Here is an 18030-nt window from a genome sequence, read left to right as displayed (position 1 = left end):
GGATGTTCACTGATGATTGCACAATGTTCAGCACCATTCGCAACTCCTTAGATATCGAACTAGCCTGTGCCCATTGTAGCAATCAACCTTGGATTGAATATTAATATTCATGCCACATTTGTGTTAGGTAATGAGCATCTTTGAGGGGCACAGTGGCACAGTGGATAGCACTGTTGCCTCACGGCGCCGAAGACCCAGGTTCGACCCTCACTGGGGGTCACTGTCCATCTGGAGTTTTTACATTCTCCCCGTGTCTGTGTGGGTCCCACCCCCACAACCCAAAAAAGATGTGAAGGGTCGGAAGATTGGCAACGCTAAATTGCCCCTTGATTGGAAAAAATTATTGGGTACTTTAAATTTTAAAAAAACGTAATGAGCATCTCTAGCAAGAGAGAATCTATCGATTGATCTTCCCTTGAGATTCAATAACATTACCATTGCAGAATCCCCCACCATCGACATCCTGGGGCTTACCATCGGCCAGAAACTGAACTGGACTAACCATATTAATACTGTGACTACAAGAGGATGTCAGAGGCTGGAAATTATATAGAGCAGTGTTTTCCAAACATTTTTGTCTTTTACCAACTGGCCATCCTTTGGGACCCACATCGTTCAGCCAACCTTCGCGACCCATGCTGGCCAATCTTTGTGACCCACGCTGACCAAACTTCATGACTGATTATTTTGACTATGTAATAGGTGAGCCTGCTTTGTCCTCAATCAAGAGGCTCATTCTTGAACAGCTTTTGAAGCTTTGAATGTTTAATCTTTCATTTGGCAGTACTTCCCTGCACATAACGCACATGGGAAATTACAACCTGATTTGTATTGGCACAATTAATAAAGCTATATCTCAAGAAATCATCTTTATACTGCTTTGTTTCCGATTTCAGCTTCTTCTTAATGGGTTGTTTATCAGCGGCTCTGGAACTCACACCAGCACAGCTTTGTCCTGCCATAGTTTCCTGAGAATCTCTGTTCAGCAGATTCAATAATGAGGTCCTGGCCTGTTTGTCTCTCTCATCCTCTCTTCCTGAAATAAAATGAAATGAAAATTGCTTATTGTCACAAGTAGGCTTCAATGAAGTTACTGTGAAAAGCCCCTAGTCGCCACATTCCGGCGCCTGTTCGGGGAGGCTGGTACGGGAATTGAACCGTGCTGCTGGCCTGCCTTGGTCTGCTTTAAAAGCCAGCGATTTAGCCCAGTGTGCTAAACCAGATTCAAACTGATCCATCTCAGTTATTTTCACACTCCAGTTTCTTGCTGCTGGCAGCTACAAAGTGGAGGAATCTCTCCTTCAGGATTTTGCGGCCAAACACAGATCGCATGGCGTATGTGCCGGGCGCGTGACCTGCTCTCTTACCACATCTGGCGCGTTGACATCAGGAGGAGGTGGTACTAGGACAGCGTGCTGATGTTCGAACGAGATAGTGCTGGGATAGCATGCCGCGTCAGGAGTTGGCATTGTGCCCCACAGGGCACTGGGCCTGTGCACTGCCAGAAGTGCCTGAGGGGGCATGCATATGAACAGCGTTTCCTTTTTATTTTAAACAGCACATGGTGTCTCATGAGTTTTATTTGTGAAGACTAATGACTTATAATACACCATTGTAGTGACACAATTGCAGAGGTTTCAAACACTCACAAAGATTTCACATGCTGATGCTTAAATTCCACTTGCTCTGCCCCAGAGGAGAAACACACATAATATATTTTCTGTGATTGCTGCTGGTGCCTTCTTCTTGGATCTTAGACTGAAGACCTAACAAATTGCCCCAATCCCTGTTTATTTAGCTATCATATAATTCCTCCTCTCTGTGATAATGTAGGAATTGAGGTACTTGTGGAAGCCAGTGAACTGGTGCTGACTGGTAGCATTGTAACCCGCCATTCACATACCTCACACAAACTTCACTCGGCTTCTCTCCATGTCCTTCACAGGTCCCGAGCTGCATGAGTCTCACCACCAGAAGTACCGCCCCTGCCTCCTCCTATTGGTCACTGGAACAAGTAAACATTGGATGTGATGTTAGGAAAGCTAATCACCCATTGGATAATCTGGGTGCCAATCGGATGGAGCAAGGCAAAATGCTGCAGCTGCTGGCAGACGGGGTTGGCATTCTCAATCGAAAAGCCGGTCGCAGATATTGGGCGTTCCTCCGCCAAAAGGAGTGCCACGACCGATCGCTCTGCCACCCACCCGCGAGTCCCGATCATGGATTTGAAAAACCTTGATGTAGAATAACTAATGTCCTCGCTCACCAAAGCCTGTCCAACATCGCCGAGGCATAAGGCAGGAGTGTGATGTGTTATGGGCCAGGGCATAGAAACTCCAAAGTGCATTATGAAGTTCACCTGACCTGTAACGTTTAAGTTGAATTTGGCAAGGATGAGCACAAGAGCCTTCACTTCAGGTGTGATTCATTAGATGTCCTAGCTATTTTTCAAAACAAAGTTTTATGATAAGAATGTAGTTAACATATATTTAAAAAAGCAAGAATTTGGTATCAATCTATGTATATAACTCTTAATGAATCCCCCTTCGTAGCTATTCCAATTCAATACAACATCTGATAAACCAAAACCCCTTTCAAGGGCGTGGTGCAGCACACTGTAATCTCACTTGAATGGGACTGGTCCTTTCCCTGAAATTCTAATCCAGTTCCAACCAGCAGATTCAAAATTCCTTCTGGAAAGCAACACTATCTTGAAAGTTACCAAGGCAGTTTGCCACACTCAATATGCTTTCAGTTCCTTGGAACAGCTTTAAAATGAAAACAGGGAAACACTGCTTCTCTTCTGCAGTCCAAAACAACAAACTGAAACTCGAAAATCTACACCCCCTTCTCACCTGACAGCCACAGCCCAGCTCCACCCACAAATGACATCACTGAAGCCGGCTAAAAGTCATGTGGTAAGACCAAACCTTTCTTAAAGGGATACTCCCATGACAGATTGAATACTCTCCACTTGCCTGTGCAGCTCCATCAACACTCAAGATGCTTGACACCGTGAAGGACAAAACAGCCCACTTGTTTGGCACCCCTTCCATAAACATTCACTCCCTTCATCACCAATGCAGAGTGGCAGTAGTGTGTGCCTTATACAAATTAGCAGCAACTCACCAAGGCTTCCTCAACAGTACTTTCCAACCCACAACCCCTACCACAAAGAACAACATCTTCAGCTGCATGGGAACACCACCACCCCTACGTTCCACAGCACATACCATCCTGCCTTAGAAATATATCACTGTTCCTACACTGTCACTGGGTTAAAGTCCTGAACTCCCTTAGTAGTACTGTGCATGTACCTACCTGGACTGCAGCAGCTCAAGTTGGTTCACCATCCCCTTTCTCAAGGGTATTTAGGGATGGGCATTAAATGTTGGCCTAACCAGCGATGCTCGCATAAAGGAATGAAAAATCCCCCACAACAGTAATATTTTAATGATCAGATAATCTGTTTTTAATTGTGATGATTGAAGGGTAATTATTGTCTGGGAACTGAAATACACAGGTATAGGAACATATAAGAATAACGAAGGCCACTAATTTAGTTTTATGGAATAATAGAGGGAGGTACAAAGCAGTCTCCAAAATATCCCAAAATATTCCATGGTTAAAAATGTGAAACTTATCAAGTAACAGTGAATAAGTGGATCTAACAACACATTGAGCATACTTACATTGTGACAGATTGGGTGAGTGAGAGAATGGGTGAGTTTTTATTGAAAGGAGATCAGGAAACACATTTGCCTAAAAGTGAGTTTAGCAAGCGTACAGAGTGAGCTTGAACAAGTAAGGCTAAGAAAGTAAGTGTGTGCATACTGACTTATTTGGACAGGACAAGTAGATTGTGCATGTGAAGTTCAGCTGTAGGAGAAGGCAGCTGTGAGTGCAGGGAGTTTGGCATCAACTAGCGCTCAGTTTCAAAGGATGGACTTAATGGGCCGCCACAGTCCTCACTTATCACCTTGGTTAAAAAGTTGGGGGTAGCCCACCGATGATCCCGATAACTTAGTCGTCCTGTAGTTATGGCAATGCCAGTCAGGAGCAGTGGTCACTGCTAGGACTAATGGCAGTCCCATCATGCTGCGAAGCTCAGGTTTATCAGGGGTCAGGATTCTTGGCAAGGCTGGTGATGGGGTTGGGGGCCTGGGTTCAATAGCCCATAGGGAAGGTTGAAGGGGGAGATGACGTGGGCAATGCCTCCGAAGGGCCCAGACAACCAGCAGAGGAGGCTCCACTTGCCCAACACTAGCCGACGCAGTTGAAGTTGCCAGTCTTCTTAGATGGTGTGGGCCTCCCCCACCATGGTAAAATGCCTCTGGCAGCAGGTTAAGGTCCTTAATTGGCCATTAATTGGTCAATTGAGGGTTTCAATAGGCCCAAGGGTGGGCAGGCCACCCAATGCTCTCGCATAAAATTTCAGACAGATCGGGGCGGCAGGTAAGTGGAGGAAAGGCCACCACTTGGACTTTAAGTGCTCTGACTTCAAACCCACCAGCGAGGGAACAGAAAATCCATCCCAAAGTGTAGTTGGTTTGAAGACTACTTTCTGAATATTTGAAGTATTTGAGTTTCCGAGTCCTTCAAGCCTCGTTAATATAACAGGAGTTTGCAGGAAATGGGAGTTTCTGGAAACAATAACAAATTCAATTGTGCTCAATGGCTGAAAAACATTTCACACAACAGGGTGGAGAGTTCCTGGACCACCTACTTTTCTGGGGCATTCAGAGCACAGGTAGAAAGAAATGGTGAGGCTGAGGAAAGATAGTAGATGATCAACTACCCGAGGAAAAGGGAAAAAGATTTGGGTAAAAGCAGCACAAGAAACTTTCAGGGAACTACCAGCAGTGCTGTTAAGGAGAGAATTCCAGGAATCAGCAATCATGAAGGAATGGTGAAATATTTCCATGTTAGGATGAAAACCTTGCTGCTAGTAGTGTTCCTATGCGTCTGCCGCTCTTGTCCTTCTAGTAACTGGGCAAATTTGGAAGGTGCTGTTGAAGGTGCCTTGATGAGTTGCTGCAGTGCACCTTGTTTGATTGTACACCCTGCTGCCACCATGCACCAATGGTGAGGGAATTGATGTTTAAAGAATTTGAATGGGTGCCAATCAAATGTGCTGCTTTGTTCTGGAGCTTCTTTTAGTGTTATTGGAGTGCACACATCCAGGCAACAGGCAGTCCTCTCTCAGACTCCTTGCTGGTGCCTTGCAGATGCTGGGTCACTTGCCATAGAATACACAGCCTCTGTCGGAACTGTTTTTGTAGTCATAATCCTAAGGTGGCCAGTCCAGTTAAATTCTTGGTGGCCTCAATGGTGGCCTCCTGGATGTTGGCAATGGGTAATTCAAATATGACAATGTCAAGGGGAGATGGTTAGATTGTCTATTGTTGGACATGGTCATTGCTTGATAATTGTGTGGCATTAATGTTACTTGCCACTTGTCATCCCAAGCTTGAATGTTGTCCAGGTCTTGCTGCTTGCAGGCACACACTGCTTCATTATCTGAATAGTTGTGAATGGAACAGAATACTATGTCTTCATAAGTGGCAGCACAGTGGCACAGTGGTTATAATACTAATCTTTATTGTCACAAGTAGGCTTACATTAACACTGTAATGAAGTCACTGTGAAAAGCCCCTAGTCACCACATTCCAGCGCCTGCTCGAGTCCACAGAGGGAGAATTCAGAATGTCCCAAATTACCTAACAGTACACCTTTTGGGACTTGTGGGAAGAAACCGGAGCACACGGAGGAAACCTACGCAGACACCAGGAGAATGTACAGACTCCACTTAGACAGTGACCCAAGCCGGGAATCGAACCTGGGACCCTAGAGCTGTGAAACAACAGTGCAAACCACTGTGCTTCCGTGCTGTCAAGCACTGCTGCCTCACAGGTCAGGGACCCGGGTTTGATTCTGATCTTGGGTGACTGTGTGGAGTTTACATTTTCTCTCTGAGTCTGCGTGGGTTTCCTCCAGGTGCTCAGGTTCCCCTCCACAGTCCATGATGTGCTGGTTAGGTGGATTGGCCATGCTAAATTGCCCCTTAGTGTCCAAAAGATGTGGATTTTGGGTGGGGTTACGGGGATTGGGTGGGAGAGTGGGCCGAGGTGGGATACTTTTTTGGAGGATTGGTGCAGACCCGGTGGGTTGAATGACCTCCTTCTGCACTCTAGCTTCCATTTCTAACTTCATTTGTGTTATGACTCCAGCCAGTGGAGGGTTTTCGCCTTGATTGCCATGGACCTAAGGTTCACTAAACTTCCTTGATGCTGCACTCAAATGGTGCCATGATGCTAAATATAGACTTTCTCGTCTTACCTCTGGAATTCAGTTCTTGTGTCGATGTTTGGACTAAGACTGCAAGGAGGTCAGGAGCCAAGTAGTCCTGGTGGGACTCAACCTGAGCATTGATATATAGGTCGTTTTATTGTGCAGTCAGTGACACCTTCCATGACGTTGCTGATACATGGACGGCAGATGATGCGACAGCAATTGGATTTATCCTGCTCCTTGTGGACTGAACATGTTCCACTTTCTCAGGTAGATGCTAATTCGTAGATGGGTTGGTAGTCCAGTACCTTCACCACTATATTACCATTCTCCTTTGTTCCTTATTGGTTAAATTCATGATGTATTGTGTTTGGCTGGGATCTCTATGTAAGTGAGTTAATACAAATATTGTTTCGATATTTAAAAGCTAAAGGAATTAGAATCAGTATAGAAGTTTTGTTTAGGAGACTGTAATATTTTGTATTGGCACCTGGCTGAGGAAACGCCTCCTATATAAAAACTTATAGGGTTTTGTTATAAGTTCAAACAAGCTGAACATACTGAAGCAGAGATTTATTCAACAAATTTACAGATCTTCAAATTTAAATGATGTGATTTATAGTCTTGCTTTTGTATTGCATTTTAATTATTTGTTAATTATTGTTTGCCTCATTATTAATAGGTGCATAAATGTATTAGTTGTTTAAATCAGATTTTATGACCATCAATTGGGCAGGCACTTATGTTTGCGGGCTGAAATAGCATGGTTGGGACTGAGCGAACCATTCACTTTGTTTTCTGCCTCCTTCACCCTGCCGAAAACTATAAAGCCCGGTCCCATGTTAACTCAAGTGATCAGGTTAATGCAAATTGTTCAATACCTCTCTCCAGAAAGAAGATAATATCAGATAGCTTATTGGTTATATTCATGATGTATTGTGTTTGGATGGGGTCTCTATATAAGTGAGTTAATACAAATATTGTTGAATATCTAATACAGTATCAGGCTGACCTGCAGAGTACCAAATCTGAATGTGGAAGCACTACTACCCGCTTCTGAAAACCTTAAAATCATAAGACCTATTAGTTTGATTAAGAAATTAAACATGCAGCCGCCATAAATAAAAGGGGTACGTGTCTTCTGAGCTTTGTTTCGAAATGTACCTTGTATGTCCTGAAGCTACTATATACATGGCAAGAGTATAAATCTCTCTGAAACACCTTAATGATGAAAATTATATTTGCTCTTTTGAAAACGTGGGACTAAAAATCTCTCCCCAAAAATGATTATTTTTCTCTTTTTAAATGGAAATGGCACATTGGATTTAAGTTTTGTATTGCAAAAAAAAGGGAAAAAGTGCGACAGAAACAACACTGTTCAAAGCATGTATACAAAGGGAGGTTTGCAATATTTCAGTGTTAGATACAGATCGATTTGAAATCAGATTCAGAGAATGAAAAAAGTGACTTGGAATTAATTTATTCATTTCTTTTTGCAGGCTGTGAACCTGCTATCAACTGATGGTCAACAACTCTTTGAAGCGGCTTTGTATTGTCCTTTTATATTTGGTAGTCCAGTATTGCTGATCAGTTGCACAATATATTCCTACATTATCCTTGGACCAACAGCCTTATTGGGAATTGTTGCTATTATTTTATTGATACCTGTTCAGGTATGACATTCCAATGAAATGCTCAACAAAACATAGCATCACAAATTTTAACACAAGTCATATGTGTCAGTTAATTATGAGAACCCTTACTTTTGAGTTTGATGATTGGGAGTTCAAGCTTCACATTCTGAGTTTGAACTTATAACCTAAGTTAAAAGGAGCAACATGCATTTATTTAGCATCTTATTATGCGTAGGATATTACAAACAATGGATTATTTTTAATGTGCAATCACTGCTATTTTGCAGGTATGTTTGGCATACTCCCACAAAATTGAATTGAATAATTAAAGATCTCTGCACTATTTAGATAGTGACATTCGATCTTTTACATCCGCTTGAGCATGTAGATCAGGGCCCGGATTTAGATGGGACATTTCCTGGCTTCATCAAAACTTGAACCGGTAAAAAGAGTCCTCAGATCGGGTTTTCATTCCAGGTGGTGGGGAGGACAGTGGTGAGCTGGAGCAGATGCCACCCCTGGAATTAGTGCACAGGCTGCTAGGTGCAAAGTTGGGCTGGGCAGAAGGCCTGACTTTGTGCTCTGGCATCTTGTGGAGGATATTTTTAAAATGATGAAAGCAAAAAAGAGCCCTCCACCATCTCAGCCATCACCCCTCTCACTCCCCACGTACCTTATGGGGTGACCCCATGCACCATCTATGCCATATCTCCCCTCTCCACCCCATGGCCCCTTCACTCTATTTTACCCCATGCCACTCTACCCCCACCCCCAAAGGCCCCCTCATGTCCATCTGCCACCTCATGCCCCCACTTAGCATCTAAGGTCTTTCATGCCACACTGATGACCCACCCTCTATCTAATCTATAGACCATCATGCCCCACACTCATCCTTTATTGCCCCAATGCCAGTTTTGTGCCAACTCATGCCAACCCTTGTTCGCAACCCACTAACCTTTTCGCTTACTCCTCCGTGCTAACTCATCTAGCATCCACCATTGATGAACTTCAAGAGCCATGCTGACATAAAATAAATTGATATGTCTTTGATGACAGTACTATGTAAAAAGCACTTCGATTGTCAAAACAATAATTCCTTGTGAAAACGGTCATCTCTATTCTATAAACACTTGGAGCTAACAATGGAACTGCTCACTTAATAGGCACAATCACTATGATAATGTTAGGTTGTATAATCGGTCACGCAGCACAAATCCTATGTGATAACCCTCAGGCTGATGTCAACAGATGAAATATCAGGCATTGATTTTTCTTAAATAGCACTCATGTTTTTTTAATTTTAAAGTCCAGCAGAGTTAAAACCTTTGACAGCTTTGACAGTTCCAATGAATTTTAGCAGTTGTTAAAAATTGGTGTTCATATTTGTTTATCTCTGGGAGATGATTGTTAGGAAGGTAAGACAATGTTGGGCTTTAGAGATTGCAAGAACACCAAAAAGAACATGGCAATTCAGAAGGTTATGGGTGGGATTCTCAGGTTCCCCGCCACGTGTTTCTCGGGGGTACGCCATTCGCTGGCAGTGGGATTCTCTATTCCCACTATTTGGCAATGGGATTTCCCATTGAAGCCACCTGACGCTGCCGGGAAACTGGTGGGCAAGAAACATAAATCCCAATCGCTGGAAAATTCCAGCCTACGTGTTTGTTTAGTAGAGTCAGAATGTAAGAGATGGAACCATAAAACTTACTTAGCTGGTCAACTAGAGACATGGGGCGGGATTCTCTGACCCCCCGCCGGGTCGGAGAATCGGCGGGGGCCGGCGTCAATCCCGCCCCCGCTGTGTCCCAAAGTCTCCGGCACCTGAGTTCCAGCGGGGGCAGGAATTGCGACGTGCCTGTCGGCGCCCCCTCCCCCTCCCCCCGGTGATTCTCCGGCCCGCGATGGGCCGAAGTCACGCCGCTGTCAGGCTGGCCCCGCCAGCGGGAATCAAGCCACCTACCTTACCGGCGGGACCAGGCGGTGTGGACGGGCTCCGCCGGCGGGAATCAAGCCACCTACCTTACCGGCGGGACCAGGCGGCGTGGGCGGGCTCACTAGTTTACTATCCACAGGAATGTTGTTCAAGGTCTAGTGCAGAGATGCCATCTATTAAAACATCCACACAGCAAGTGGTTTTTTTGGGTGCCCAAATACACAAACCAAAGCATTCTGAAATGGGCCGCCCCAAAGGTGAGGAAGTCTCCGCACCTTTAGGGGCCAAGCCCTAACATTGAGGGGTTAGGCCCGTGCCGGAGTGGTTGGCGCCCCGCCGGCCGGCGGGAACGGCCTTTGCCGCCACGCCAGCCGGGGCCGAAGCGACTTCGCCAGCCGGCTGAAGTCCGCGCATGCACCGGAGAGTCAGCGGCTGCTGACGTCATCCCCGCGCATGCGCAGTGGAGGGGGGGTCACTTCCACCTCCGCCATTGTGAAGACTATGGCAAAGGTGGAAGGAAAAGAGTGCCCCATGGCACAGGCCCACCCGCCGATCGGTGGGCCCGATCGCGGGCCAGGCCACCATGGGGGCACACCCTGGGGCCAGATTGCCCCGCGCCTCCCCCCCCCAGGACCCCGGACCCCTTGGCCCCTAAAGGTGTGGAGATTTCCGCACCTTTGGGTGGCCCGACGCTGGAGTGGTTCATGCCACTCCAACACGCCGTGACCCCCCACCCCGCCGGGTACGGGAGAATCCCGCCCCGAGGCGCGATTTACCGGCTGTTCACGCCGGCAGGATATTCTGGTCACACGGTGGCACACGGGTTTCACAGCACCGAAGGGTGCAGTCGCCGGGAAATCCCATTGACAAAGGTGAGATCGCTGAGACCCGCTCATGAGGTAGGTTGGTCGGTAAATTCTACCCATGATGTTCGCACTGCTTACAAAGAGGTGCAGTCCAGAGAGATATTCCGTTTTGTTTTGGGAGTGACAGCTAAATTAGCTTAAAATCATTCTGTGATCTTGGTCAGCATGGAGATGGGTGGAGCTTAAGTAGATTCTCTGGTTTCAATTTATCTGCAGCGGGGAAGGAGGTCCAAATCAAAAAGGTATTGGCATGCTCCAAGTAATTAGGGCCGAGAAAGTCTTGGGAATTGTTCAGTGCAGCTGGGCTCAGGCAACTCCTGGGGTACTGGGATAGTGGCGGAAGGTTGCTGGTTCTGAGCTGCTGACAGATAAAGCATAGAAGACTTAGGAGCTATTTACAGCTTGGTGCAGCCAGGAGACTGAAACTCAGAGAAATCTGACGCAGTGCCAGCTGAGCGAAGTTAAGCAGTCTGTGCTAGATTTGGAAGGGTCCATCAATTAGAGATGGGAGTGCAACTTTGTGAATCCCATAGAGTGCCATCTCAGGAGAAGAGATTAAATCATCTGGAGGTGAGTAGTTATTTAGGCAGTCAAAGTTGAAGTTCTCAAAATTTTGTGATTCGTAGTTGTTACGGACGTCTAGGAGGGTTGCGTAGCATCAACCATTTAATGTGCAGTATGGCATGTTTGACCACAGTTTGACTGTTAGTTCATATCTACCTCAGATTAATTATGAATGTTTGAGTGTAAAATAGGTATTGGAGATAGTTTTTTTTACTTTGTCTGGTATAGTTTAGTTTGTTTGTTTAAAACCATGGAATTGTGTGGCTTTATTCACCTGGTAGTAACTAGGATTTAAACCATTGTCTACTTTAAGCAAATGTTACTGGTCCCTAACTGGATCATTTTATTAATTTTGTGAATGAAAAGTCCCTAAGCCAAGCATTTACTTGCAGTCCTGCTGTGTTGTGTGGATAGTCCTCCACTGAGTCTGTGGATTGAACATTCTTTCATTTTGTGCTGAATAGTTTCTTCTCTCCCATAGGCACTTAGGGGACTAGCACTAATGCCCCATCTGTGGTGGTTGGCTAAGCAGGGGACTTGGCCAGTCCTAAACCTCTTTCCTCAGAATGTTGAAACCAGGTAGCTGTTAGGTTGGGTTTGAGACCAGATACTTCTTTATCATGTCCAGATTTCCATTCATTTGTCCAGGTGGCATATGCATTAAAGTCCTGTGTGGGAGGGATCATAACACAATGTGTTCCAATGCGTTTTGACAATTAGAATGCGTTTTGACAGTTCTTTGATAACTTTGGTAGTTCTTTGACAGATTGACAGTTTTTCAACAGCTTGACAGTTCTTTGACAACAAGCCAATTCCAATGAGTTGATATACTTTTTACGCATAATCAGGTCTACTTTTAAATATCCCGAATGGCACCAAATCCCAAAGGGTGCCTTACCCCTCCTAAAGGATGTCTTGATTCTCCCAATGTTATCCTGGGACCACTTCCAAAAAGAAGCATCTTAACTCTCCGAAATGGTACCCTGGCTATTCAAACAAATCCACAAGGCTCAGGCCTGCATCTACCACATCTAATATGCACACTTTGGGTTCCAGCCTCATCAAAATCATACATAAGTGGAGACAGCTGTGACTTATATGGACAGCCGCTTTCGAGAACCACAGAAGTGTGATTTCTAATCCATCCCCCTCCCCCACCACCCCACCCCTCCCACAATCCACCACCCCCGCCCACAGACTCTCCATCTGCACAAAGATTCATTTCTGAGTGTCTGTCAATTTGTCTCGCTGGAAAAATATTAAGTGTTTTGAGATATTAATAAAAGAGGTGGTTGAAGGGACTATTCAAATTGTAATTTCTCTACAATTGGCTTGAGTAAAATTTGGATATAAACTATATTAACTAGCAGCTACAATATTCCTATTACTCAGTTCACAAAGGTCAAAATGGTAAGTACAGAGGTGGGGGGGCCATTCAGACCATCCAGCTCATTCTTCTATCGAAACATAAATTTGTCCTATTAGAGAACCCACCTGAATGACTCCAATGTTATTGTCTCCGCAATCATCCTAATATCAAACATTTTTTAAATGCAGAAGTATTTCCTGAACTTGTTGTGTACCAGTTTGTGCCTCTGCCTTTATTCACTGTAGTCATTGCTTAATTTGAAATAGTGTTTGACATTAGCCTTTTCTGTATCACTTAGAACCTTACATTCTTCTTCAAGACCCCGTCTCCTATATCTTTCTAACATTTTCTCACAACTTGTCTTCTTGGCATCACTTCAAGGGTCTGAATATGTTAGTTGTGTGTGAAGGGCGTTTGTTGCACGAATGGCCATACTTTGATTTTTTTGGGGGGAGAAAATCCAATTTTATCGGGACTCCTGGACACGCGGCATTTTCCTCTGGCCTTTTTGTAAATCAAGAATGCCTGGTGTGCAACCTTCCCCTGCTGAGGTTGGGCTCCCCATTTTAAATGGGGGATTGAAAAATTTCCTGCCCCAAGCCATACTTGCCTGATGGTGCAGAGATTTGGAGGCCCATTAAAAGGACTTCAGGTTTCGGAGTTTATGAAAAAACTGGAAAGTTGGCAGAGTTTCAAAAAACATCCTGAAAGGTAAAACGTTTTACACCTTCAAATGTTGCCATCAGGTGCTGAAATGTAATGTAGGTGTGTTTTCAATGTCGTGAATCATCATTGGGGTTTGGCCTGCAAAGGCAAGTTATCATTCCATTGACCAGCATTGACAGCAAGCATACAAGTACAGGAACCAGTTAGGAAGGTAACTAGTATGTTGATCTTTATTGTGAGACAACTTGAGTGCAGGAGAAAGGGTGTCTTACTGCAGCTGCACAGGGCTTTGGTGAGATCATACCTAGAGTACTGTGGAGTTTTGGTCTTCTGAACGAAGAAACTCCACAGAGGGAGTTCAGTGAAGGTTCACTAGACTGATTCCTACAATGGCAGGATTGCCGTATGAGGAGAGTTTGGGTCTAATTGAAATGTATAGAATTCTGACAGGGTTGGACAGACGGATACAGGGATGTTGTTTCCTCTGACTGGGGGAGGCTGTCTAGAACGAGGGGTCACAGTCTCAGAATATGGAGAAGGACATTTAGGAGTTGAGATGAGGAGAAATTTCTTCACTCTTATGGTGGTAAACTTACAGCCCAGTCCATCACACAAACCTGCCTCCCATCCATTGACTCCATCTATGCTTGCCGTTGCCTGGGGAAAGCGGGAAGCATAATCAAAGACCCCTCCCACCCAGCTTACTCACTCTTCCAACTTCTTCCATCGGGCAGGAGATACAAAAGTCTGAGAACATGCACGAACAGACTCAAAAACAGCTTCTTCCCAACTGTTACCAGACTCCTAAACGACCCTCTTATGGACAGACCCGATTAACACTACACCCCGATATGCTTCACCCGATGCCGGTGTTTGTGTAATTACATTGTGTACCTTGTGTTGCCCTATTATGTATTTTCTTTTCTTTTCATGTACTTGATGATCTGTTGAGCTGCTCGCAAAAAAATACTTTTCACTGTACTGTACCTGTACGTGACAATAAACAAAATCACATCAAATCAAATCAAACCACAGAAGGTTATAGAGGCCAAGTTGTTGAATATATTTAAGAAGAAAATAGATTGATTTCTAGACTCAAAAGGTGTCAATGGGCTTGGTTCTGGAGTATGGCATTGAGATCGAGGATCAGCCATGATCATGCTGAATGGAGGAGCAGGTTTAAACAGCCAAATGGCCCACTCCTGCTCCTATTTCCTATGTTTCTATGTAATTATTCACATACATTACAGTACTTTTCCTGTTGAGAAAGTGCCATAATGTATTAAAAAATGTCCTCTGATGTCATGATTTTGTTTTCTGATTTAATTGGACTAGCAGATTTGGCTGTTTTTTAAAAATCCTGCTTCTGAAGACAGAATAAATGGCTTGCATCGGCTTCCTCTCCATTGGTTGACAAAACAGATGGATATCTGTTCTGTCAGTAGAGGTGGATGTTTTTGTTATGAAAACTGTTCTATTGTGAATACTTGGCTGGTTTTCAAAGGTTTCAGCTCAGTTGGTGGTCTTGTTGATACAAGATGTATTAAACCATTTACGAGCCTATAAACACCAAATATGTCTTTTACATGGTTCAATGTTTCGTTTACAAACCAAATAGGTACTGGAGGGATTTTAACACATTTTCTCTTAGGTTCTTTGGTTCAGTATCAATGACAGTGGGTTTGAATTCAGGGTTGTCTTAGATTTCTAGAAGTTTAATGGTTTTTCAATTATGTTAAAATAATTTCTATTATTATTGCATAGATCCTGAGAACTGTACAGAAAGATACATGGTGACATGGAAGTGCCTTGGGGTGGCATGGGGAATGTGAGGAGGCATGGGAGAATGTGAGGTAGCATGGGGGGCTGGTGGATGGTGAGGTGCGAGGTTTAGAGGGCTTGAAACAATGTTGGGAGCCGGGTTGCTGTTTAGGAGAACTGAAGTAGACATTTTAACAAGTCTGCCTCTGCAACCAAACTGCTCACAAACTCCATAACAATTTGCAAAATGCACTTCAAACCTGGCTCCATGTGAAAAGACACAATTCCCTCCTAAAGACACATATGGGTGGGGTTTGCATTTTGCTAGCCACCCAAATGTGCAGGTTAGGTTTATATGAGTCCAGATGAAAATTCGTCTCTGGAACAGGATGTCGGAACTTTAAAAATTAATTAACGGATAATAAAAATGGCAAGGCAGGTGATATGTTGCGACTGCAGAATGTTTGGTCCCTGGATACCAGGGTGATCCTGGACAAATATGTCTGCATTATGTGTATATGCTTTATGCACTCCAAATCATTGAGATAAGAAGTTGAGCTGCAGACGTTCCAATCCAGGGAGTGATAAGGTTCCCTGGACACTTTGTTGTAGAAGGCAGTAACATCCCTCAGGAAAGGGCCTTCTGACTTGGTCAGTGGTCAGGGTGCGACTGCCAGTGTGGCTGATAAGGGGATTTAGAAGGTAAAGTGGGACAGCCTCAGCATTTTCAATTGTCCAACAGGTTCAAGGTTCTGGCAGTCTGTATAATTGAAAGTAGTGGCTGCAGGGTGGATGAGTGACCTGACCTCGACACCATGGTATACAAGAAGTCATTCAAGCAGCATACATTTAGAGGAACGTGGTGGTAGTTACATTAATTAATGACTTCATGGCAAAGGTATCCTGAAGAAACAGTGATCATAATGTGATGCAATTTGATATTCACTTTGAGGGAGAGAGGCGTAGATCTGAGACCAGTGTTTTATGCTTAAATATGTGCAATTATGAAGGCATGAAGACAGAGCTGGCCAAAGTGAACTGGAAAATTAGATTTGCGGAGTGTTCAATAACTGAAAAAGTGTATAATTCCGCAAAGGTGAGTGGTGGGTAAGAAGATTGGCCAGAATATGAAGGACAACAAAAAATAATTAAAAGATTAATGAGTGTCAAAATTGGCGGAATCTGGAGCCCCCCTCTCGCCACCCGCAGGATAGGTGGTGAGGGCAGTAAATCTTGCGAAAATTGGGAAATGCGATTATCGCTGGAGCAACTGCTTTTCCAGATTTTCCCCACTCCTCGTTGGCGATGTCAAGAGATTCAAATCTCATATTAATGAATTTGAACACATTCTAATATTATTCGCTCCCCTCTCGCTAAATGATCCCCCCTCACTAAGCAGTCGTAACTCGCTGATGTAATGTTACATTGACCAGGTTCACAAGGGGATGGGCCAGACGGAAGATGGTAGAGGGGTGCATAGGCAAGTACAGCCCCCCGGGGGGAGAGAGACATCCTCAGGCCTGACACTGTCCCCGGCATACGTAGACACTGTTCCAACCTCGCAATACCAACCTGTACCGGGGCGGTGTCAGAATAGACCCGAGCAGAAGAACACCATGGGGAGGTGTGGGGAGCGGTGCACTGATGTGTGGTGGGTGGAGGGAAATGTGGAAATTCGGGGGGGGGGGGGGGGGGTTGCCAGCGATGAATGTCAGTGGGGTGAGAGCCCGCAAGGCCTCCATGATGGGGGCTGGGGGCCATTCGCTGCGATGCTGGTCAGGATACCCTTTAAAGATGGCACCCCAATCTGTTTGGAGACAGTTGCCGGCTCTATGTGGCCCGCCACGCCTACTCATTTGTTTTAGTAAAGAGGCTCAAGAATCCATGAGGAAACTGGTCTGTGCAACTGGAGAGTTAACACGCTAGTTTTCTGTCTGAGCCAGGCACTTTGCCAAATTCTAGTAAGATTGCATCCTATGAGAGAAAACTAGCTCGAAATACAAACCAAACAGTAAATATTTCTACTGGAATTTAAAAAGGAGAAGAGTAGATTAAGTGAATGTTGATCCTCTAGAGAGTGAGATTTAGGAAATAATAATGGAAAATAAAGAAATGGCAGGTGAATTGAAAATACTTTACATTTGACCTTATTGAAATGAAAAAATGAAAATCGCTTATTGTCACAAGTAGGCTTCAAATGAAGTTACTGTGAAAAGCCCCTAGTCGCCACATTCCGGCGCCTGTTACGGGAATTGAACCGTGCTGCTGGCCTGCCCTGGTCAGCTTTCAAAGCCAGCGATTTAGCCCTGTGCTAAACAGCCCCTTTGTAGGGCCTCATTGTAGAGGATCTGTAACATTACAAAAATAATTGTGGATCAGGAGGTAAAAGGATCAGGAGGTAAAAGGCAATGAGGAACTTAATTACAATCACCAGGGAAAGGGAATTGAGAAAGTTAGTGGAACTAATAGCTGATCAGTCTTCAAGTCCTGATGGACTTTATGCTCAGGGCCTTGTCCTGCCAAGAAATGCTAAGGGGGTCTGAGACAACTAGTGTGGAAATTATTGAGTCTTATTCCCTAACACTTGATATGTCTGCTCGATGGGAATGAAAATGTGCTCTCAGAAGTGTGTATTCCTCCTGGTGAATCTTTCCTGCAAGGAGCATAGTTTGTGCCTGCATAATAATAATGATCTTTATTATTGTCGCAAGTAGGCTTACATTAACACTGCAATGAAGTTACTAGCTGTCGAGCGATGCTTCATGGTATCTTTCTGCCACATTTCCTGAGTGAACAGCAGTATCGATGGAGGGAATAGATGATCATTTGCTGCTGTGTCAAATCTGACTGGGCCACATCTCTCCCAAATGCTACGGCAATGGAGGATGTAAATCTAGCAGTCTTCCAATGAATGCATGTTAGTTAATAATCACAGGATGGTCCTGT

The 18030-nt window shown here is 44.6% G+C and overlaps 1 protein-coding gene across 1 annotated transcript in view; it reads left to right on the top strand.

Moving 5' to 3' along the window:
- Positions 1-18030, top strand: part of LOC119971294 (multidrug resistance-associated protein 9-like) — a 331741-nt gene that overhangs the window by 29846 nt on the left and 283865 nt on the right. Inside the window, exon 6 of the mRNA XM_038806659.1 lies at positions 7791-7964. Coding sequence (XP_038662587.1) covers positions 7791-7964 — 174 coding nt within the window. The remainder of the gene's footprint in view (positions 1-7790; positions 7965-18030) is intronic.

The sequence above is a fragment of the Scyliorhinus canicula genome, chromosome 9 (genome assembly GCF_902713615.1).
Source record: "Scyliorhinus canicula chromosome 9, sScyCan1.1, whole genome shotgun sequence".
Classification (NCBI taxonomy): domain Eukaryota; kingdom Metazoa; phylum Chordata; class Chondrichthyes; order Carcharhiniformes; family Scyliorhinidae; genus Scyliorhinus; species Scyliorhinus canicula.
This window is presented reverse-complemented; position numbering and strand designations above follow the sequence as displayed.